Source organism: Apiospora marii, assembly GCF_038362585.1.
Source record: "Apiospora marii strain CBS 49790 chromosome Unknown utg000005l_segment0_segment0, whole genome shotgun sequence".
Classification (NCBI taxonomy): Eukaryota; Fungi; Ascomycota; class Sordariomycetes; order Amphisphaeriales; family Apiosporaceae; genus Apiospora; species Apiospora marii.
Window position 1 is genome coordinate 4253669 of NW_027117377.1, and position 23406 is coordinate 4277074.

General features: G+C 52.3%; 7 protein-coding genes across 7 annotated transcripts; 4 read left to right on the top strand and 3 right to left on the bottom strand.

Annotated features, from left to right (window-relative positions):
- Nucleotides 1-4109: 4109 nt before the first annotated feature.
- On the top strand, nt 4110-4779 carry PG985_009202 (uncharacterized protein; the record flags this gene model as incomplete). Its single annotated transcript, XM_066828970.1, has 2 exons — nt 4110-4255; nt 4650-4779. The coding sequence occupies 2 exons, from the start codon at nt 4110-4112 to the stop codon at nt 4777-4779; spliced, it is 276 nt and encodes a 91-aa protein (XP_066683882.1).
- A 316-nt stretch (nt 4780-5095) lies between these two features.
- On the bottom strand, nt 5096-5884 carry PG985_009203 (uncharacterized protein; the record flags this gene model as incomplete). Its single annotated transcript, XM_066828971.1, has 1 exon — nt 5096-5884. One exon carries the CDS (start codon nt 5882-5884, stop codon nt 5096-5098), a length of 789 nt encoding a protein of 262 aa, XP_066683883.1.
- Nucleotides 5885-7387: 1503 nt separating this feature from the next.
- PG985_009204 (uncharacterized protein) lies at nt 7388-8533 on the bottom strand (the record flags this gene model as incomplete). Its single annotated transcript, XM_066828972.1, has 2 exons — nt 7388-7850; nt 7908-8533. 2 exons carry the CDS (start codon nt 8531-8533, stop codon nt 7388-7390), a joined length of 1089 nt encoding a protein of 362 aa, XP_066683884.1.
- Nucleotides 8534-9087: 554 nt separating this feature from the next.
- Nucleotides 9088-9276, top strand: PG985_009205 (uncharacterized protein; the record flags this gene model as incomplete). The annotated part of the gene is made up of 1 exon (XM_066828973.1): nt 9088-9276. One exon carries the CDS (start codon nt 9088-9090, stop codon nt 9274-9276), a length of 189 nt encoding a protein of 62 aa, XP_066683885.1.
- Nucleotides 9277-10528: 1252 nt separating this feature from the next.
- PG985_009206 (uncharacterized protein) lies at nt 10529-12356 on the top strand (the record flags this gene model as incomplete). Its single annotated transcript, XM_066828974.1, has 3 exons — nt 10529-10765; nt 10820-10849; nt 11793-12356. 3 exons carry the CDS (start codon nt 10529-10531, stop codon nt 12354-12356), a joined length of 831 nt encoding a protein of 276 aa, XP_066683886.1.
- A 5690-nt stretch (nt 12357-18046) lies between these two features.
- PG985_009207 (uncharacterized protein) lies at nt 18047-19086 on the top strand (the record flags this gene model as incomplete). Its single annotated transcript, XM_066828975.1, has 3 exons — nt 18047-18231; nt 18378-18474; nt 18889-19086. 3 exons carry the CDS (start codon nt 18047-18049, stop codon nt 19084-19086), a joined length of 480 nt encoding a protein of 159 aa, XP_066683887.1.
- Nucleotides 19087-20644: 1558 nt separating this feature from the next.
- On the bottom strand, nt 20645-23032 carry PG985_009208 (disintegrin; the record flags this gene model as incomplete). The annotated part of the gene is made up of 1 exon (XM_066828976.1): nt 20645-23032. The coding sequence occupies one exon, from the start codon at nt 23030-23032 to the stop codon at nt 20645-20647; it is 2388 nt and encodes a 795-aa protein (XP_066683888.1).
- Between the last annotated feature and the right edge of the window lie 374 nt (nt 23033-23406).

The window sequence follows — 23406 nt, forward strand, 5'->3', positions numbered from 1 at the left end:
GTAGGCACTCTAGTCCTGTCGGTCTGTCGGTGATAGGCCCAGGCCTGGTATGGTCGATCCACTTTGCCGGGACGGATTAGCTGGGAGGCTGTGTGTCTGTGTTCACTTCCAGTTCACTCCGGGTCAGTTCAGGGCGAAGCCTAGGCAGGTCGGTTCAGGCTGTGTGGTGTGGTGCTGTGTCTTTTTCAGTCCAAGTCCATGGATGGGTGTGCCTGTTGCGTTGCTTTGCTTTGCTTGCTTGTTTCTCCTGCTGCTCTGTGCTTGCGTGCTCGTGCTTGGTAATCCAATAAAGGTGTTCCTTGTCGATCGTCCCTGGTCGGTCTTCAGAAGGGGGGGCTTTTTGATTGACGGGGCACTGAACCATGAACTCGCACTAAAAGTACATCAGGTCGTATGGGCTGGGAGTGGATGGGCAAGTCATCAGATCTGGGAAGGGGTAGCCAGGAGTCCAGGACGGGTTGGGACTCCAATCTGCGCAGTCTAGTGATGGGTGATTCCGGCGGAAGAATAGCTGGGACAAATTACAACCTTTGCTTCTTTTTCAGTCAAGGAACCCGTTTATTAACTTTCCATTTGGCTTTCTCGAAGCAATCGAATGGAACAGAGGGGGACAGCTGTTTATCGAGACGGCGGCTCAGTCGGGGGTTGCAGGGCGGGGCTTCCTCCCTCTCCAGTAGGGCATATACTAGCAGTCCCCAGCCTCAGCATGCAAATTGATTTGATGCATTGGAAATGGGTGCATGTATTCCTGGGTAGGTACTGTATACTACAGGTACGTACATGTTCGCATGTACCCCCAATTGAAGGCGTCCGGTGCCCTTGAGCTTGGAGGGGGGCTACAACGCCTAGATCTGTCTAAAAGCTGCCTGGCTGCACTACAGAAGTTGGCGAGAAGGGCAGGCGAAAGCCAAGCAGAGACGGCCGGGCTAGCCCCAACTCGCCGGAAAGCCACCATCCATCATACGGTAAAGTGCGTACAGGCATCGACCAGAGGACAGAGTTTTGGATTGTAAATGCTTGCAGGTGTATTATTGAGACACCGTGAACACATCCGATACCTTGAGTACATACCTAATGGATATCGGAGGATGCGTGTGAAGAAGCCGGTTTCGGGGAGATCGGGACTGTGTTGCATTAAATCAGTCTCCTTCGATATGGTCCGGTGCCATAGGTTGATACATGTCTCCATGCTAAGTGCCTGATATGGCGGCTTTTCACCAGTCCAAACTCACGTATACAGGCGCCTTATATCAGTTGTCTATCTTCTTTTGATCTGGCGTTGTGGCCAAGGTTCATATAGACTTTGGAATTAGTCTCTACGATGCCCACCCAAGCATTGAAAGCATATTTGTTTTTCTATTACATTGTGTCTATACCCAGGCATGAACCGATCCGGTAATGCTCACTCGGACGTTGGCACCCACTATCTGGTGACTTGTCACCCGCATCATCCGGTCCGTTGTTTCGAGAGCCGCATGGAAATGAACTGGCAACTGTTGTGTACGGCGCAGCAGGCAGGCAGCTCGTGCGCAGCAATTTGTACCCGAAGAGGGAACAACATGATGAACTGCCATGATGAAGGCTGGCCGCCCACTCGCCACCACAGACACAGAGTGAATGCAAAGCGGTTCTCATTCGTTGCTGACCTGCCTACCTCTGCTGCCTGCCTACCAATCAGTCCAGGCATTCACTCTATTTATTACCGTGGCAAGGATCGCGAAGACCCCATTGCTCAACCGTTGGCACCCACCACCCTGGCTGCATGGAGGGAAGCCAGAATTGGGCGAGGCACGTGGGGATACCTGACATCACATCTGGCTCTCCGCTCGCTGCTTTCCTGAATGGCCTCCTTTGTCGGCCCGTATATGCGCTCCCCTCCAAACCTGTTCATACGAGTCGCGATCAAGTGCACCCGCCATATCCCCCGGGTAGGATATCTTCTTCGATGAATGCATGCATATAACATACTTTAGCCAAGTACTCGAGCATGAAGTAATGGGAGCCAGCCGCGTAAGTCCTAGGGGGCTTTGAAGTGACACAAGTCTCTGACAGGCTTGCTCTGACAAGAGCGACATTGGCCTGCCGAATCGAGCCAAGCCTGCCGGCCTCTGGCGGCCCACTCCAGGGTTTCCCTACCTTTCAACCTGGCGCATGGCACCATGACTTCGCGAAATTTCGCGACAAGACGCAATAGCGCGCAGGCTTCTTGGTTTAAATAGTTTATGTATTTCCGATGTTCGTCCATGAAAACGTGAGGCTGGCATCGTATTGTCTGGAATGAAGGTCCGCAAACATCACAGTGTGGATGGGACTCTTGGGGGGAAACTCTCATGGCGACTGTCCAGTAGGTTTGACTTGCCCATTTTACGACCTGAAGATAAATAGAGTTTCTCTTCCTTCAGTGGCTACGCAATGCCAAAGGTTGTTATGGAATAGTTCCTCAACTCCCACCATTTGGGCGCCCCAGTATACAATACGGAGTTGGTCAATATCTACCAGGTATATTGGTAACCATACTGTCTCGCTGCAGTTCAAAAAAGACACGAGCTTCTCGTATGGTCCCGCCGCACCGCTTTGCTCCTGGCGATATACCTAACATTGCAGTCACCGGCGAACATTCTATCGTCTTGGCAGATAAACGAGGCGGGAATGACGTGGTGTGGGAAAAGGACTGTCGCAGCTGTTAGTGCGTGCGTGTAATACAGGGATCCTGCGTTTCCGATATAGTCAAAATTGAAAATGCCCTGATGCCGACACTTCAGCCTCAGGGCTGAGTACCGGTATCTCTGACTTCTGTAAGACCCCAGCACGGGCAGTTCCGCCGAGGTTTTGTATCAATCCCCACGATCATACTATGCAAGCCTTTTGACGTGCCAGCAACCTCCCTACTCGTCTTGTCAGTCGCCGCATGTGTTCGCTTACATGCCTACCCAGCTGGGGAGATGTGTTACAGAGCAGCAACTACACGCAACTATCGCAACGCCGGGACAAAACACATCCAATGAGACGAGACCCAGGCACGGCTGTAACTGAACTTTCACGGGCGTCACTGCGTGCTCCTAGTACATACGGGGCTCGGCCGCTGCGAGCGGGTTCGTCTGAGCTAGAAGGTGCTCAAAAATAGAAGTCGGTCTTGACATAAGGCATGGAAGCCTTAAACCTTGATACAGTACGGCATAGAATACCACCAAAAAGACAAGGCAGCTAAGACTCCAGTTTTTCAACACGTCGACTCCCTAATAACCTGATTATCTGGACAAGCATATACACGAGTTATGATGGGCAACGTTATAACGGCGATAACCTACAATTATGACATGTTTGCTGGAGGGTAGATATATGATATCTGGCCGTGGCTAGCAGGCGTTTGCTCGCTTGCAACCTGTCAATTCCCGTCCGAACTTGGCATTTGGAATGCCTCGTTACGTGATTGTATGACCATCGAATGGTAGTTTCAAGGCGAAATAAGGCTAACGACAGTTGGGATTTGTATCAAGATCTGAAGAACTCGATGCCTTTGATGTCACGCTGCTATCCCCTTGATTGCCAAATACCGCATTAGTTGTGGGGCGATTCTATACTTCAACTTCTGCTGTTACCTACGCGGGTTACAAGTCTTCGACGGCGTGAACTCTCACCATCCGAATATATCTGATATTCTAATTCGACCAGAAGCTGCCCCCACAACTAATGCGGTATTTGGCAATCAAGGGGATAGAGTGATCTGACCAACCCAACCGAGCCGACTCGTCTTCAATAGGGTAAAAGGACGACGTTGTCAGGCCAGCGTCTTGACCGTCTACTAGGGCTTAGCACCAACCCTTTACATTTGACCTGAAGAAGTATCTGAGCGCGTCCGCCTGGGGACCCTTCCACACAGTCAAGGGACTACGAGCCGTGCTCAACATATGTACATGCGGGCACCGCATCTCGATTGCTAGAGGATGACTAATTTGGCCTTCCTTCAACTCCTGCTTCCTGGCTAACACAATACGGAGAGCCTCTGTTTACGCTTGTGCTGGTAACGGGCCCTGTCCTTCCTCCAATATTCTTGCTAAATAGACAAAAACCTTGTCGTACTAGCTATCCATCCATTGGCCCATATCAGTATGTCCTTGGGTCTTGATACCCCTGGTGTTTGCCAGCCCCATGCTGCAACTGCCGCTACTGGAATCAGTATCCTTGTGCCTACTGCATACATCGAGGGAGGCCTGCGTCTAGGAGGTTCGCCATACGAATGGGTTTGGAAGAGTTGGTAAGAAATGTGCCTTTTGCTAGAAGAATGGGGCGTGATTCAGCTGAATTCAATGGGTACAGTCTTCAAGCTCTTTGTATGCTTGTTGATATCTGACTGTTCGGGCCTTGACGAGAGCTTTGTTCAATACCCACCCTCTCCTATGCTATTAGATTTTATTTCGATGGCCCCTGGCATCGCGAACACCTAGGAAAGCCGATAGCAGATGCCATCTCTAACTAGATATCTGTAAATATGTCAAATCCACATCCAGATTTCGATCGATGCCAAGCGCTTGTCCGCGGTGATCCAAGCCCAACACCCAATAGGGAACTCAAAGACCGAGGATTAGTTACCTAGGTACTTTGCCGAGGATAACTCCTTCTGGAATGGAAATGAACAAACACTTGATTAGTCGTTACGACCCGACACGCGCGATGGCCAACAGCTACGGCTTGGTTGGCGATTGGGCTTCGCTGAACGGATCCACGTGGTCAACATCTGAACCTCCCGGAAACCCCCATCCATCTTCCAACAAGGACTAATCGTGTCCAATATAATTTGGCGCAAGCGGCCAACTTCCGGTGGTTGTATATATGACGGACCAGCACGATCGAGGGGTCTAGACATGAATATTATTAATCACACGCTGGGTCTGATCCCGCTAGCTTTACCTCCATCAGCTGTCTGTTGACGGGCAAGCTGTCTATAGATGCGACCGGACACATAGATAGACTCATGAGCCTCTATAGTGTGTTTATCGCTCTAGTCCCTGTAGCCAATATGACTATCCTCCAGTGCTACGAGGCATACATCGTTCGCCAACCCATAATGACTGTGACTGACTGGGGGGAAGGGGGTTCACATCTCGCTGTCCGGTGGCGGGAGAAAGAATTCCGACTCATCAGGCGCATTCTCCAATGCTTGTCGCTGAATCTCCCGGAGTCTTCGCTTGCGAAGGAGCATGCCTTGGGTATCCTCAAACTGCTGGTCCTTGATCGAGGGCGTGATCTGATTGCCGTCCTGGCCGAACAGGTACTGGGGCAGCTTGTTCGGGTCTCGCTCAAGGGCCCATATTCCCTTGTTCTGAGGTCCGTCCCCCATCTGCCAAACATATCGCTCCAGGTGCTCCTTCTCCACGTGGGCGCGAAAGGCTTCCTCGTCCTCGAATTCTTCTGATTGTTGTTGTTGCTGCTGCTGTTTGACCTCGCTCGTAGCACCCTCTCCGCTTTCCGTCGTCTCTGCCAGCTTGGTGCCGCATGGGCCCCAGCGACATACCAGCGGCTCTGTGTTATGTACGAAGAACACGTGTTTCCGTAACGTGTCCATGTTCTGAAGCTCGGCGGGGCACCGTGTAAGCTTGCCCTGGAGATTGTCCTCGTGCCACTCGCAGTCGAAAGTCATGTACTTTGGATCTGACTGTAGAAACCACTCTCTAATTGTCAGGTCTGGCGGCTTGGGCGGGCGTCCTCGTCTCCTCGGTTCCTGACTTGGACCCGCCGATGATGACTTCGGTTTCCTTATGGGCCTGTTGGCTGAGGAGGCACCTCCGCCATTCTGCGCATTGTACGGAGTACCTGGCTTCCATCCTTTCGGACGGCCTCGTTTCCGTGGTTGCTGGGCCGCACCTGGTGTCTCGTCTTGGTTCATGTTGATAACGGCTACCTCAGCCGCTGGAGTTCCGTTGGCATTCCTCGGTTGTAACCTCGTAGGTAGCACAGTCTCTAGCGGTGATTGATTTCTACCCTGAGCGGCTGGGCTCTTAGAGAGGTTCCGCTTTTTTCTCGCAGGTGAGGTGTTGATAACGACGGACAAGCGTGATCCTATGGGTGATGGATGAAAAAGGTGATTTGTACTTTGCTGTGGACTGGGGAGGAACGATGGAGTGATATCCGAGACGATTGGCACAATTGGACTATCTTGCGGATCTTCCCCTCCAGAGTAACCATTTTCATAGGGTTGACCTATGTTATTATGCCCATTTACGCCTAAGCCACCTCCTACTACGTCGTCGCCAGGTCGGAGACCTTCTTGGAAAGGCATGATTCCGAGCTTGGCCAGTTATTAAAAGATGAAATAGGTTCGGTCCCAACTCGCCGAAGAATAATGAGTGACATGAGAGCTGGGCACCTGTTTAAAAGGGTTACAAATAAAGAAATTAATAAAAATGGTATTACTCGGTGGTTGCTTTAGATCATTCCATCTAGGATGAGATACATGAAGGTCGAGTAGAAATGATGTGGTGTGAGCGCACGACGCGCCGCGCTCCTGCAAGTATTAAAGGTCCAGCGCCATGCTGCAGGGGCTGTTGGGTTAGTGCCTGCGCCCCAGTTTTGCCCGTCGGTCTCTGTTTCTGTCTCCTGTCCCGTGTCCCCCGAGTGAGATGCCAACTGCACAGAACAATGCAATATTAACCATCCATTGCCTGAGGGTTAACATATGATCCTTAATGAGATCCGAAAACTAACCAGAATGCAAGTAATAACTTGAGCTTTGTGGTATGCTACAGTTTTCTCTGGTTTTTTCTCTATGCCTATATCTGCTCCCTAGGCTTGTGAGAACAAGCCGGGCAAAGTACCTTAAAGTGATCTAGCAAATCGAAAAGCTACCATCAATTCCAGTTTCATAGCCACATTAGTAGATACACCAAGAAATGCTAATTGATTATTCCATTGTGAACTTTTATTTCAATCTGTTTGTTCCCCTGACTTGGTCGGGGGCAAGTGGAATTGTACTTAGTCAAGGTGCTGGGCAAATACGGGCTATTCCAGCGGCCGCTTGCCCCTTGTGCTTAAGAGCAGGCAACCCCAACTTTTCAAAGCATCAAGCAGATGTAACGGGATGGATCAGCATTTACTAGCATCATCAAACGTGTATCGTAAGTAGGTAGCTCTTCTACGTAATGCGAAAGTTGTTGTCCCGATGCCAATCTCTGTTGGGATACGGCTGCTATAACTTGCCCACACTACTGCCCAGCTCTCATGGAGGGGCAATGGGAAGCCATAATCAGCTGCGTGTACAATGTGTACAGCTTGGTGCAACAACTCCTTTTTCTGCAAGGTGCCCCCGAAAAACAAGTCCCTCGGCCTGTCTCTTATTGGTGATGCATACCTCCATAGCCTCATCGCACGGAGATGGTGTGAGGTGCTGTCCTCAAGAGCCCGAGGCCTCTGCCTCGACCTCGCCGTCACCTGAGTCAGGGGGCTCAGCCACGGTTCCCTCACCCGAATGCGCATTTGCAGCGGCCAGTCGCGCGTCTTCCTTCTTTTGACGCAGAGCTTCCGTCTCCTGGCGCATCTTCTCCAGGCTGAAGCCTTCGTCGTCATCATCGTCCTCATCTTCAGATTCGTTGTCTTGGTTGAAACGCCAGTTCCCGCTCTCGAACAGAGCACGACCAGTCGCCTCCTTGGCAGCTTTGGCTTGCTCTTCAGCTGCCTTCTTGCTCATGCGCTCCTTCTTCCACTTGGCGAAAGACTCAGGTGTGACAGGCGTAAGGGTTCCGGTAAGCTTATGCCTCTCAGACTCCAAGAACTCTTCAAGAGTTAAAGTCTTAAGAGGAGATTTGTCCAGCAGGGCCTTCTCGGCTGCTCGCTGTTCCTTGGTCTTGAGGACGAATCTGGATGGTGTTAGTGATGAACATGCATGCAGACCAGTTCAAAGATGGAATACTCACCCAGGTGGAAGCGCATGCTTGTATTTGCAGTTGTTGCCGCCGTTTGGACACACCCAGAACCAACCGTACTTTCCGTCCTCGATAGCCTCGATGAAGAATTTGCACACCTTGTCGGTGGTGGTCTGTTGGTTACCCTTCTTGGACAGAACGACACTTCGAAGCTTCTCCTCGTCCCAGTCATCAGAAGTCTCCTTCTTCTTCTGCTCCTCCTCTTCTGCTCTACCATCCGAGTACAGGTTGATTTTCTCGGTCTTGCGCTCGACTGAGAGATCATGGGAGAATTTGCACTTCTTGCCCTTCTCACAGTCACCCTTCTTGTAGAAGATGCAGACAACGGTCTTGGGGTCGACGCCGAAGGGAACCTTCTGGATTTGCGCGGGCCTGGCCAGCAGTTCGGCGTTCTCCCGTTTGGCATCCTCGGCGGCCTTCTTCTCACGGGCCTTAGCTTCCTTCTCGGCCTGCTTGCGCTTTTCCTCGGCAGTGCCGGTGGCGGTTGCGTTGATCTGCTTGATCTGCTTCTGCGCTGCGGAACCCTTCTTGTTTTTCATGCCAAAAGTCTTGTCGGCGATGACCTTGGAAGCCTGCGGCTTCTTGGCCTTGGGGTCTTCCTTCTTCTTCGGAGGCATGGTGGCGAGTAGACGAAGAGTTAATTCTGGCCCGGTGTGTTAGACGTTTGCGTAGATCGCCGCTGTCAGCGGTAGAAAGCACGATTCGCCGGTAAAGTCGACTGGTTTCTTTGGTGATCGCTGCGATAAACCACCTTCCGACCTCTTCAACTAAGTAAGTATTCAAAGTTGGTGGGTTGAAGTGGGACAGCGGGGCTATGTCGTAGGTAGTAAAATAATTACCTAGCACCTGCAGTTCACATGACAAGCTGTGGCTAAGTATTCAATAAGCCACACTGGTAAACCACCTTCCTTGCTGCGTGTCCTAATGACCACTGGCAGTCATCAACAGCTACGTTAGTTACCTCAGTCCAAGAGCCTCCCCCCGAGACAATCACTATCAAGGTATGTAAGACCCGAGCCTTCTCTGGTATGCCACCTTCTCAATGCTTCTACTTACGTTCCTTGGAATTGGACTGACCTGATGCGCCAGATTGTCTTCCCTCACGCGCGCAAGATCCCAATTCCTTATCGATATCGACCACAGCCGACTGAATAGACAACCAACCGCGACCATGATCTCGGATGACGATCTGTATCGACTAGCCATCTTTCTTGGCTCCGTCTCCATGGTTCTCATTGTCGTTTACCATTTCTTCGAGGTCAACTCCGTAGAGGAGAGTGGACTGGCCGAGAAGGCGGCCAAAACTCGGCCTGCACAACAGCCTGGCGCGGTCGGAAAGCAGGCCACTGCAACGAAGTGAAGGGACTCCATGGCGCGATACCAACATCTTCCGGCCACAACGGGCAATTGGTGTAGATTGGAGGGGTGATTCGACAGTGCTGGGTGGTGACGATCTACAACACAATGCGAAAGGCAGGAAAGCCTACGGATACAAATACCCATTGCCTTATCTTGATGGAGGCATGACCCCTCGGCTCGCCGATGTAGCTGGCCACTTTATACCCAATCATGTCGGCGATGCGGGCTCATGGTGCTACAGAGCGAAAGAGCAGAGCGGGATCATAATGAGCAACATGCGCCTCTGCGACAGGAAGCAGATCTAATACGGACCTGATTATCAATTGCTTTTCATGGATGCCGCTTCTGCCGCCTGTGAGTGCGGGACGACATTCACAAATCTCTCTTCCAGTTCCCGATTGACAAGTAATACATCTGTAAAATCATGCATAAAAGCAGCCTTTGAATTAAAGGTGATTCCTCGTGAGAAACATCAAAGATAGGTACTTCATGTAGCCACAGCTCCGTCTATTAGTACCAGCAGCTTGGCCTGGAGCTCTCTGATTGGGTGAACCGATGGGTGAGCCGTATCAGGCTTAGCTTGCCACTTGTGTGGTCAGCTCTCGCCCTCGCCCCCTGCAGCAGCAACAGCATTGATTCTAGGCTCCATAGCCCCACAATAAGGCGACAGAAGGCAGGCAGAGAGGCAGACAGGCAACTGCGGCCAGAAAAGCCAAGCCCCCCGTGCCCAAACCCAATCTTCTCAGTCGCGACCCATCTGCGCCCTCCCTCCATCAATCCTCATCAACATCTGCACCACCTGCCTCTCCATCTTCATCTCGAACCTCTTCTCTGCCTCAACAAGAGAAAGATTCGACCTGCTGTATTTTCCTCTTCTTGACTCACGGCTGCATCCAACTTGTACCGCCTCACCCCCACGCCATCAGTACCTTTCTTGCACCTGGTCTGACAGCTTTTCTTCTTCATTTCTACTCAACTGCCTCTTTCACTGCCAAACATCCATATTCTGCCCAAAGTCATCCTCGACGTGCGGAACCCCTGACATTGCCAATACATCACCTCTGAAATCCACCAGTTTCAGTCGCGATTTCTTCCACCTCTTAATCTATTAATCGACGCGGACATTTGCGCGCATCTCCGAGCCAGCATCCGATTTTCACCGAGTCGCATCTTCACCTAAGAACGCGTCTCTACCCATCACACGCTCCATAACACCAGACACCTCAACACTACTCACCACCGAATCCATCAATATGTCTGGAAAGCTTGACCAGTCTCTCGACGAGATCCTCTCCACTCAGCGTCGCACCGTTGGCGGCCGCCGTGGAGGTGCTCGAGGAGGACGCCGTTCGGTCGGAAGAGCCGCTGCTCCCGTCGCCCCCGTCGGCGGTGTCACCAAGACTTCCAAGCAGAAGGGAGCTGCTGCAGCCAAACAAACACCCGCCAGAGGCGCTGTGGCTGGCGACAGCAAGGTTGTCGTGAGCAACCTGGTAAGTCTATACACTCCGTCGCTTATCGCGTATCATCACTAACAACCCATGCAGCCTAAGGACGTAAACGAGGCACAGATTAAGGTATGTTTCCACTAAGGCTTACCCTGCCGGTGGAATTTCATCGACTATCCATTTTTATCGCGCGCGCGTAAACTCGAACCTACGATCTACGTCGCCTTAACTCGATCCATTCGGTTAAGGGATGTATGGATGTGGCCGGAGTCGAGCTGTCAGTTGCCCAGTCTCCTTCATGATCAAAGCGTGTGCGCATTTTGCATTGCGGTACAGCGGATCGAAGTTGAGCAGGTCCTTGTCAAACAAACACTGCGCTTCGGCGTCGACCGCAGAAGGCCTGGCAACCCTTCCCTGCGTGTTCCACCAGTGTAGACAAGTCGACTATGGCGCTATGATGATGACATGCAACTCCGAGGCTGGAAAGGACCTTTTCCTGGGGGCTATCATAGTGAACTCCAAGCACGTACAAGTGCTTCCTCCAACCTGCAACGAGCATAGCAGTGAGCTACAGCAACACACTTCAGAGACATACCGGTACATCTTCAGTGGAGTATCTTGAGGCGCAATACTTCTGTCAATTTGGGCAACTGGGGCTACCTTTTCTGAAGCCGTACTGGGTAAACTGCGCAACGGCAAAGCGCCGAGCAGATTCTGATCAATCTTTTTTGATACAAGTACACACTGAGTGGAAGAGATTATACCAACCACCTCGTGTCGGGCGCGAGATACGGCGGGAACACCAGGAAGTTCGCTACTGGTAGAGAGCATCTGGTGGGCGGGGGATGAGATGCTTTCCGGTTGGTCAAAGTGCCAGGTCTCGAGACGGCCTGCTCCATGCTGTACTAACGCTCACTGCTTGCTCGTTGACGGTACTCTTGTGGTGTGCCACCAAAAATGCTAGGCTCACACTACTTTCGCTGCCGCCGAGGAACGATACGCGGGCGACATGATACGAAACGTTTACTACCCGTGAATTTATTGATCACTAACATGGCATGTCCTTCGATAGGAGTACTTCATCACGTCTGTCGGTCAAGTCAAGAGAGTTGAACTCTCATATGGCCCCAACAGCATGAGCCGCGGCATCGCCACCGTCACTTTCGGTACCGCTGATGGTGCCCAAAAGGCATTCAAGGCTCTGAACGGCCTTCTGGTGGACAACAGGCCTATTAAGATCGAAATCGTTGTCAGCGCTGCTAACGCCGCCATGCTCCCTGCACCCAAGACGCTCACGGACCGCATCACGCAACCCAAGTCGCAGCCCAAGGCTCAGCCCAAGTCGGCCGCTTCCACCAAGAAGGACGCTACAACCAAGGATGCCGGATCTAGTGCCGCTGGTGCCCGTGGTCGAGGCGGCCGTGGTGCTCGCAAGGGTAAGAGCGCTCGCCCTGCCAAGAAGACGGCCGAGGAACTCGACTCGGAGATGGCGGACTACTGGGGCTCGGGTAACCCGAACGAGAACGCTAACGGTAGCGCACCGGCTGCCGGAAACGATGATGCCGCTATGGAGGATGAGATCTCAGTATGTTGTGACTCAGTCAAACGAATGATGCAGAATGCTAACATGTATTGAATAGTAAATGCGCAATCGTAAGCGAAGAATTCTCAGACGAAGTTTCATGAATTTTGCGTTGGACAGGATGATCGTGCTTGGCCCAAGGAGTGGCTCCAGGTTGGGTTTTCAGTTGCTTGCCACGATTGGCATTATGTCGTCTTTGCTTGCGTACAAATTGTCACCTACGAAATGCAAACCGGTTTGGGGGAAAGGGATGGACTGGCAATGCGTCGTTGTATCATTTTTTCAGACTGGTGTCACTTGGTCATCAGTCTGAACAGTTTTTTTAGTGGTTATAGCGAATAATGAAGATCGAGCGATAGACCACGAAATTTAGTCTCCCAGAGACACCTAGGTGATTGAATATCTTGCTGTCTCCATCCAACGCCATGCTGAATTGACAATGGTATACATGTGGCCAAGTGGTGTCTACACTAACTCTTTGGCTTCGTCGTCCCGGCTGGGTCTGAACATACCCTGTGGCATACCTCGAGCCTTGGGCGACCAGGGCTTGTTGTAAACACAAGTCCGTGTGTACTGTCTGGCATTGTCCAAGTCCAAGTCCATACGTACATCTACTTGGCCATATCACCTACGCCCTCTTTGCCTGATATGATTTTGTATTATTGTGTTAGTAACGGAAGCGACACGGCGCTCAAAGCAAATGGTCCACCATCTATCTTTACCCACCTTTGATGTGAAGATCTTCCAAAATTAAAGCGATGTACGTACGTACGTGCCTTGAATAATTCTCTGGTTATGAGCTATCATTGCCACATACGCCAGCCAACAGTGTGGGTCATGATCAACCCTCTTCGGTGTGAACTCGTATGTAGTTGGTCTGTAGATATCATTGGCTTGATCTAGATCGTCCCGTTCACGACACGGGTTTGGTTCTTCAAGCAAGCCGACCAAGGAAGGCCGGTCTAGAGGTAAGTGTAGCCTGCCGCTAAGATGTCACGCGCATACGACAGGAGGTAGGTAGGTGGATAGCTAGATCAAACTTGCAGTTCCGGCGCCCCCCGTGGCGAACTATCCTTCATTCGTGGTAGGTTCTGGCCTATGCTATCACCTCAAGGAACAAAGAGGCTTCGGGGAAGGCGCCCGGGCCCGCCGGGCGTTCACGGCTTGGGTCACTCAATGTAAAGTCGATGTTACCCCCTTCATCTGTGGATCGAATGGGTACCGTCCGCCCATCGTTGTCGGGCCTCTATGCCATGTCATATATGATACTCAAGGGGGGCGGCTCGAGTCATTGCGCGTGTGCGTGCGTCGATGATATGGTGGTTGGCGGAAACCTGGATATAGTGTTCACTAATCGATCGATCCCTGTACACATTATCAGGCCTTTTGAGACCAAAGACATGTGCCTGCTTACCTGGGCGTTTGCCGCTTCAGAAGCGGTTGGAATACTAGGCATCACTTCGAGGCTGGGGCAGCCAGTAACACGGGGGTAGACTTGTAGCTAGGGACCGGAGTCCTTATGTGACAGTACATGTATATATTATAATAGTGACTCCAGGGATTCAGACGGACCGGTTTGAGGAAGATAGGGGGAGGGGGACCTCGAGTTTCAATAGTAGGGATGTATTACAGTGGTTCTGGTGGTAGGACTATACACGCGCATTCCAGACAGGTTGAGCTCCTGAAGCACGGTTCACAGCCTCCTCATTGTTGTTGTTGGTAACCATGAGCTGTTCCACGTGCTCGCTCACGGGTTGGATATGGATTAGGGCATGACGCTGTGTGTGGCAGCGATAACACCAGATTGTGGACGGGTCCGAGCCCTCCATTGCCCGGCAAACCCATGCTCCTTTGTGAGAGCGTGATATGCTCTACGGGGCCGTAATCCCTTTCAAAGCTTTGCCCAGAGAGGTAATCTAGCAAGGGAAAGGGGCACTGTAGATGAGGAGTAGGAGGCTCTGGACGGAAGCCGACTGTGCGAGGTGATGAAGGCTGGTTGCTGGCTTCGTACGTCAGCCTGACCCCGATCTCGTTGCTTTTGTCATGTATAGACAGAAGACAGAGAGATATGGAGGAAAGAGAAAACTTGGCTGAACTCGCTTTGCACTTTACCCGGCTCTCGAGCAAAAAAAAGGTATTATTTCCCCCCATTTTTGTGATGTATCATACTGACCCACCTGATGGGACGTTTCTATAAGACAGTATTATCTTGGTGGTGGATATATTGTTTCGAGAGGGAAAATTCAGCGATGCATATGTGTGGAACCCGAGACTTCCCAGTATAGAGTTGGTCATTCACGTCTTGCAGATTCAGCTTCGTTGCCATTTGACGAGGCTGGATTGCCTGCAGTAGAAGGCCCTCGCCCAAAATGCGCTGGCAGCTTTCGCGGCCCCCTAATGGGCCGGTCAAAAGAGAGGCCCAGGCCCAGGCCTCTCTGCATCTGCACATGCAGATCGGTGACGAAGAGATAATTCGCCGACGTATGCATACACCGGCCAGACTGCTACACATATCTTCAGCGGCTGCAGCAGCCACTCCTCTCCCGGGCCTCGTCTGCGGTTACAGTTGATCGATCTCCTGGCCAGGTCGGCGATGATGATGATGTTATGGTGACGAAGAGAAGAGCCATCTAGCCTTCGGTTCGTCGTACCTTTGGCTAATCAAACTCCCTCCCCAGGATTCCCTGTTGGGCTTGACGTTGGGTATCCAAACACGATAGCCTCCCGTGTAAGAGCAACGGCCCCCAAGCCATGATGTTGTCTTTCAAGTGAACGGTAAAGGGTTTGTGTCCATGTATAGAGGTCGATGGTAGCATCCGTTGGGAAAAGCGTGTTCACCTCAAAGAATCAGCGTGTGGTTTCGAAGATGCCAAGGCCTCGAAGTACCACAGTAGTGCATCAGAAGAGGGCCACGAAACCAGGCTGGCTCGATGACTTGATGGTGACGGGAGATCTACAGGTACTCGCTGTCTTCACGGCATACGTAGTGCTTCGGGAGCGAGCCGTTGCCCGCAGTCCATTCAATGACTTGGGTCAAAATCAACGGCGTCCCATACGCTCGTATCCTATCACACGCTTGTTTTCGTGAATGGGAAGCACTCTTTGGCCCCGTGCCTTGTGGGTGTCAGTGCCAGTGGGTCTCCCCAGCAGCGTCAACGGCGGGAGCTAGGAGGTAGTGAACCCCGGAACCAGGAAATCAGAAATCTTGGTAAGATAGGTTGGCCTGTCATGCCCTGCAGCAGGGAAAGGAATCACAGCCGAAGCTGCTCGGAAACAAGACCGCCACGAATCACAGCGGGAGCAGTTCCAATTGGGCCCGGTTTTGTCGCCCGTCTGGATCACCTCATACGACAACATATGCAATCTGGTGACGACGCGAATAGTCGGCCACCTAAGCCTTTCGTAGGAGATTATTGGTAACCCGGGGGTTACATGCCAAGCATGACTCGGACTGTGCTGATATTTAGGGAATGATCGTGCGTGTTCTCACGACAGCTTGTGGAACTCTATGACACCTGGTCGGAGGAGTCCCCGGGCGGTTTCAGGGGTCAGGGGTCGAGAGGATGGATATACTAGTACCTACTGGTAGGACTGGCTGTCTGCAATTGCCTACGCAACCAATGGTAGATTCTGCCAGCCACTTCGTCTCTAGAGGAAGAGATTTAGATCATCAGAAGTGGTGAAGAGGCCTGCCAGGATGTATGTATGTAGCAGTTAGCCACCCTCTCCACCAGGGCGGAACGCCTCTGAATATATCGGGATGCCACTTTGATGCGATCTTCGGATAGCCACCGCGGGCATACATAAGACAGCACCTAATTTGCATGCCTCCAGGCTCGTCGAATGCAGAGTACGCACATGCCAGGTCCTGAAATGGCTGTCATATACTACTTTGGGAGCTTGGTGGCTGACGGGAGGTTGCATCAGCTAAAACAAAGCGCGTCTTTGACAGCTGCCAATCCGCAAACGGATAGGAAGACCGCAGCTTGTCCCCAACTGACGTGAAAGCCGAGCCGGGGCGCCTGGGCGAAGGCTTCCAAGACTTTGACCAATACGAAAAAAGAAAAGGAAGGAGGGTGACTTGTATGCCGGAATCTATCATGTAGCCGCAGGGATGAGAGATCGATGAGGACATCTCGATTGTTGCTACATCTGTACCAACTTTGCGCGCCGTAGTCATGGGGATATTCAATGTCGAAATGATGGAGTAGCAGTGGCAGAAGATGCCCCGGTTCCGAGGCCATAAGACCTGGTATTATGCGCCGTAAGCGTTGCAACGGCCATAAACGGTTCACACACCCGTTGGGCGGGCAATGGCAGCGGATTTGTCCCGAAAAGCATGCCACTCGAGTGTCGATGGCATTCGCGGCCGCGACCACGAGGAAGCTAGCGCGCCTGCAGGAGAGACGATAGTCGGCTCAATCAGAGGCTAGGGCAAGCATGGGATGCATGGAACGCATGGGACCCACGAGCCGTTATCCGTTATTCTCTGATGGTGTTGAGCTCAGGATGCAGGTCAGGACGGGCGGAAGGCAGCCGTTAATCTATCAACCGAGGAAACATTCGATGGCGCCGTCGCATGTACCCATATCCTGGCATTGGTGGCGGGTTGCACATCCGGAGGGATTTCGTTGGGCGAACCAGCGTCGACGGCCCAGCAGCCGGGTTGGTGAAAAATGTGACAGATCAGAGGAAATTTCTGGATCAAGAGGAGGAGGAGAAGGTATAGTAGTAGTCGGGAGTTGTAAACGAGCCGTCATTCGGCACGATCATAACCACATCAGCATGCCATCAGCCAAGGGGGGCAGCGAGTCAGGGTCGCTTTTGAACATGTAGGCTATAGGCAGACGGCTACGACGACAAATCAGATAATGGTCAATTGCATTCCCACGATCACTCGGTGAGTTGTATAGTCGAAGGGGCGGCAGGGGCAGGGCAAGTGAGGTAAGGTCGAGTCGATACTTGCCGAATCAGCCTCCAACGACCAAAAAGAAAGGACGGGGCTTGAAAACACAGTGGAACAAGCTTAACGGCCGGCCAGAGTTGAGGCGGCTATTGGTGGTGCTGCCGATCACTCTCCACTATTCGACATGCATTATGACCGATGGGTTGCTGGCAACTGGGACACTACTCACCAAGTAGGCTACCTGACCACTTGACTGGACCCTACCCACGATCAGTCAATTCAATGCATCTGGCAATTGGAAGGAACATTTGAAGTCACGACGGCCGGACTGGCACTGCGCCTGCCGCCTGACTACCACTTATGTAGGTTGCTACTGGGCTACCTGCCTCTTGCTTCCTTCCTTATTCTGTCGCTACTTGCAATTACTTAAGACATTCCTTGACGAATTTTGGCTACTTTCTTGTGCTCGTCAATTCTCAACCCGAGCGCATTCTCCAGTCGGGAGAGACAAAAGCGACAGGCGGATCTCACCGGTCGTTCGTGGATGATTAATCGACTTGTTATACTTTGGTGCTCCCAGCTTCCGCTTCCATAGCACCGACGGAACTTCAATCTACCTCTTTCCACCTGATAGCCCTCGACCTCGCCTTGCTCTGCCTTGCAATACTTCCAATTGCTTAATAGCCAGGCAACTCGGGACACACGCCCGCCTGTTCTGCCTCGTCCAGACTTATAAAAGCCCGCCGCCCACTCTCCAATGGCAACAAGCCACTATTATGGGGGAGGACCTTTTCACCAAACATACCATCCTCACAATCACCATCTCAGCAGCAGCACCATGAGCAACACCGACTACCGGCATGCCGCTGCCGCCCAGTACCCTTACCAGCAATCCACCTCCGCCGACGGCTTCACCCCCGAGATGCGGGATCGACAGGCGCGGGGCAAGGACCCCTACCACGATTCGGGGGACGACTCCGAGGGGGCAAGTGGTGATTGGGGTGGCCGGAATCGAGGCTCCAGGTATGATTTGAACTTTTCCATCTTGCTCAACCGACTGTCCATTTTCTGTGCTGTATTGCTTCTGTTTTGTTTTTGCATTGTGTGCTTTTTACACAATATGAAGAAAATGTACAATTCGGCTCACATTCAACGCTACCTGTTGCCAGGGACGAGTCTTACGCCTATATAGAGCAACGCCGACACGCTGCTCAGATCCTGGACAACCCCGAGTTGCTCATGACCAATGCCCAACGCGAGGGCGATGTAAGTTCTGGACCCCGATCTCTTAGTCTTGACCCCCACGACCCCCAACACCCAACCCTCGACCCCAGCAATGGCGGCAATGGCCCGAGGGACTCCTCCTGCTGCTGCCTGCCAGACTGCGATCCAGTCTGGTACGAGTTATCCACACATGAAAAGGACCATATTTGATCTTGTGATATCACCACTACACAAGTCATTTTCAGAAGTAGTTCTTCGGGAATAGTAATTCCTCGCGCCCTAGCGACGACAAGGGTAGTTTCCGTAATTAGCAATCAATCCACCTCAACCCCTCGGACCCTGCCAAGAAACGTTGTCTCTCTTGCGGTTTCTTTTCTATACCACAGGCCGAATTTCCCATTTCGCACCCACAACTGAGCCACCTATCATCCCTGCTTACCCATTGACTCCCGACAGAGTATACCGGCCACGCGTCTGCGTTACACGCGCATGCTGTGTGGCGTGGTGGAAGAGGCTGCGCCTTCGGCGTCTTCGAAACAGTCGGGGGACAAGAAGAAGAAATCCAAGTCATCTCGTCACAGTAGCAGCGGCCAGAAGAGCGCGAGCAGCACCCCCAAGAAACGCAGCAGCGAACGCTCTTCTAGAACGCACTGAGCTATCTGGAAGACAGCAGCAACCCCCCTGGAGGTTGCGGGCGGAAGAGGGGTGGGCCACAAACCAGCGCTCGATCCGATCCTATCTGCACTGGCTGGATCAGCCAGGGCTGAGTAGCGACCTAAATCTCCCGCAGACGAGCTCGCAGATCAAGTCGGCTCTCCCAAAGCGTTTAATGGATCAGAACAGTGCTGCAGCTCAAGCAAGGGCTACAATTGTGCGCCACCCTCGGGCCTACGTGGTTTATTTTTACGCGGCTCCCGGAATGGAATAGCCTGGTTAATATGGATGGGATGGGACTTAGACAAACGTTGGCTGGAAGAAATGACTTAATGGAATAATGGATATGACATTTCCTTTGGCGTGGGAATCGAGGTATCTCTTCTTGGTGAGGTAATGGCTACAATTTTCCATGTTGGGTATACTTGTGTGCTGCGCAGGCGTTCTTGAATTGGCTCTGTCTTTCCGAATACTTGGGCGGTGGGTTTTGTCCATGGTGATGGTGGAAAAGATTGTCTTGAGATTTTCTCGTCTTCAAACCGCGAGGTGATATACCCCCATTCGAAAAAGCTAGGAGGCTTCAGTTCTTTTTAGGATTTCCAGCATTCTCGATGGTACAGGTTTAGCTAGTTGACCTTTGGCTAATAATCCCGATCCTCATTGCCCTTTCTCTTCTTCCGGGCTTATCTGCTTGTGGGCATATGCGAGTACAGACAGTACATCAATGGAAGAAGGTTCTCTGCCAAAGATGAACCAACCATACATGATGTTCCAGTGGTCTGAGTCGATATGGCGGTGATGTTACTTACGTGAACAAAAGCTTATCAACAAAAAGAAAGAAGGTATAGTCATATATCAATAAGCCTATATATGCAAGGAGACCTATGAAACAGTTGACACGGGAGTCCCGTATGCTGTATTAAAGTATATGCGGGATCGGTGTGGTATGCTGTATCGTGTGCAAAAGTGGCCGCCCAATAGTATTCAGTCAGTTGGGCCCGCCTACTCCCCCTCCCCCCTTTGTCCTTTGTCTCAGTCACTGTATCTTCCTCCACTTCGCTTCAACCCTCCGTCGATCCTTTGCCTTCAAGACCTGTGAAAATAGAGAGACGAGCGAGCGGGTTCGATAAGAAGAAAAAGAAGAAGGGGGTTCGATTCAAGAGGATCCGTCGGTATATATATAAACGCCTGAAACTCCTTCCAATGAAATATGGATGATTGATAATGAAGACGAATGTGAGGAAGAAGATGATAAGGTGTTCGTGTCGTCGCATTCTTTGAGGGGGGAGTGATGTATGCCCCCCCCCCCCCCCCAAGAGTATCCAGCTGCTATTCTTGATTTCGACCCCCCCTCAAACAAAGAAATAGCAACCAAAATGTGATATATCTCCCCCCGATAGCGCCGTTACCCCAAACAAGCCCGAACCCAGTGCTTTCTAATGCCTCCCAAGAGTTACCAGATTCCAGCCTAGTTTTCTCCCTCTTTCAAATATCCTCTTATGCGATGCGATGCGATACAGTACATAACATCACGGCATTTACAAGAAACAAACGATCACTAGGCATACCGCGTACTGGTTGTGCGCCTCATGCCACCGCCGTATTGTTGTTGCTGTTGGTACGGCGACCAGCCCTCTTGCTGACCGTACGCTGGGGGTGGGCGTGCCACATTCGCAGCTTGCCAGGCACCACCACCGCCATAGCCACCTTGCCAACTAGAGTTTGGTTGCGTTGGCTTCATCACACGTCTGGGTCGGCGGCGGCAACAGCTACAGAGACAGCTCAGGAGTGCAATCACTATCAGTCCGCCCACAACCGCAACTACCGGGATGAAGATCTGCTTGTTGTCGTTGATCCAGGCTTGGGCTTGGTTGATAAAGTTGGATCCCTGACACTGTCCGTTGTTACATTTGCCGCCGCCATCGCAAGGAGTACCATCCAGGAAATACTGCTTCAACGTGTAACAGGCATTTGGGCCTAATTGTGCCGATGCGCAGGACAAGGTACAGCCGCCCGAGCCGCACGACTTGGTGCTGTTATCACCGTTCAGATTGCTGACGATGGTCTTGCACTGTAGGTCGCGAGACGTACACTGCCCAGATGCACAAGTAAGCCCTGCGCCGTCCGAGCCACACTTCTGGCCGTCCTCGGCCTTGATATCCTTGGGGCACGTGGGGGCTGTGCCGCTGCACATTTCTGCAGGGTCGCAAGATCCGGTGCTCTCTCTGCAGACTGTTCCGCTGCTTGAGAACTGACACTGCTGTGTGCAGCAGTCCTCGTTCGAGGGGTCGCAAACCGAGTTCGCCTTGAATTTGCACGTCTTGGCATCACAGCAGGCGTTGTTACCGCAACCCTGCTCACCGCCGCAGTCGCAGTCTTCGCCCGCCTCGACGATGCCGTTGCCGCACTGTTGGCCTGTAATTGTCACGACATCCTTATTGTTGCTCAAACAAGACGACTTGACGCTGTTGCGGTTCATCGCAGAGCAGATGTTGCCTATACTGCAGGCCGAGAAGCGATCGATGTTGTTGCCAGTCGAGGGGTTCATGATGAATTGCTGGTTCGCATCGCAGGTGCTAGAGCTCAGAGGGCAACACTGGTTCTGGGTCACAGTTCCGTCGGCACAAGTTTGGCTCATACAGTCGTGAACAGCTCCAAAGGTGTGACCACTCTCGTGTGCGAATACTTGCCACTCCGTGTCGGTACGGACAACAACGTTGGCACCAGCAGTCGTCTCGTTTCCTTCACCGGAAGGACTGGCACCCTCAGCACAAAGCTGACCGAGCCAGGCTAGGCCAACAGCAGCACCTGTGTTGCATGTACTCAACAGAGTCCAATACGCATTGCGGTCTTTGAATTGCCCTCTCCAGGCTGAGAACAGATTCAGACGATCCGTGATGCTCGTACCAGAGCCACAAGCCTTGTTCCAGGGCGCGGTTGAAGGAGGGGTACCGGGGCAATCGGCCTCACTAATAGTCAAGTTCTGGATACCAATGGAAATGTTGAAGGTGCTCTCGTATACCTGCGATGCGGCGCTGACTTGTTGAATGATGTGGGCCTTTACGGACGAGGTAGAGTTGAACTGAGCAGTGTATGTGCAGTCGGTGGCGATACCAACAAGCGCGACCTTTCGTGTACCAGGGCAGCCTGCGGTCGAGCCAATGGTGCTGGCGAGATTGACACCGGCACCATTACCTCCCTTGTATCCGTCGATGCCTTGACGAGCGAAGAGGCGAGCCGAGTCGACCACAGACGTATCGCGGAGATCGAGGCCAGTAAAGACCGGATGGGTGTTCTCGTTGTTGAACTCGAGACTGTCCGACGAGCAAGAAGGAGCACGAAGACTGCGCTTCAGCTCGCCGGGCGCATCGTCCGCAAAGGGGTCAAGTTTGACATCGGAATCCCTCCAGACAATCATATACTCATCTTCGGCGAATTCGACGACGGGGTCCTCGTGGTGCTGAGTTTTCCGGTAGTTCGTGCTCGTGTGTACATGGTGGTTGTCGCCGTTCACGCGGAAGGCGCCCTCAAAGATAGGTCTGGGTCCGTCGCGATGCACCGTAATGCGGGCCCAGCCTTCATTGATCCATTCCTTGTGGCCTGGGTGCTGCACGTAAGCGTGACCCTTGAAGACCCGGTGGTCGGAACGCGAGATGGGCTCTTCCTGCCGTATGGTCCCATCCGAAGCTAGATACTGCACCGAGGCGGTGTCTGATATTACGTCGTGATTAGGTTCTAATGTCAAACGAATCTTGTCGCTCTTGTCGTGCAGCAGGAACGTGAGCTCAAAAGACGAGTGGGCATGTACGCGGTGCGACGGCGTGTGTAATGTGGGATCGTCCAGTCGACTAAGATAGTTCAGGGCATTTCGTTTCGTCGAGTGCGCGTCGGAGGAGGGTGCCAAAGCTAAAAGGAAGGCGACGGCCGTTCTAAGAATGCCGCGCATGCTGAAGGAAGGCGAATCCCGTTGTTGGGGACGGTTGGCTGTACTCAAACTCCCATCCAAAGTCGATTCTACTAACAGTAAAGCGGTGTGTGTATGTCTGTGTTTAATATCCCGATATCAAACAGTACAATAAAACAGCGGCCGGGTTGGTATGCGTCACCGAGATGGAATAGGTTTGTTCGATGGGGAAGATCGGGCGATTGATTGAATCTGACTTGGGGCGGATTGTGGAAGATGGACCGAAGGCGCCCAGTGAGACGACGAGCGACACTGCTGTCGTGGTGGATTGGCGAGGCTCGGCGGTGTTCTCGGGGGCTTAGTTTCGTAACGACCCGTGGACCCGGCTTGGCCAACAAGAGAGAGAGAGAGGAAGT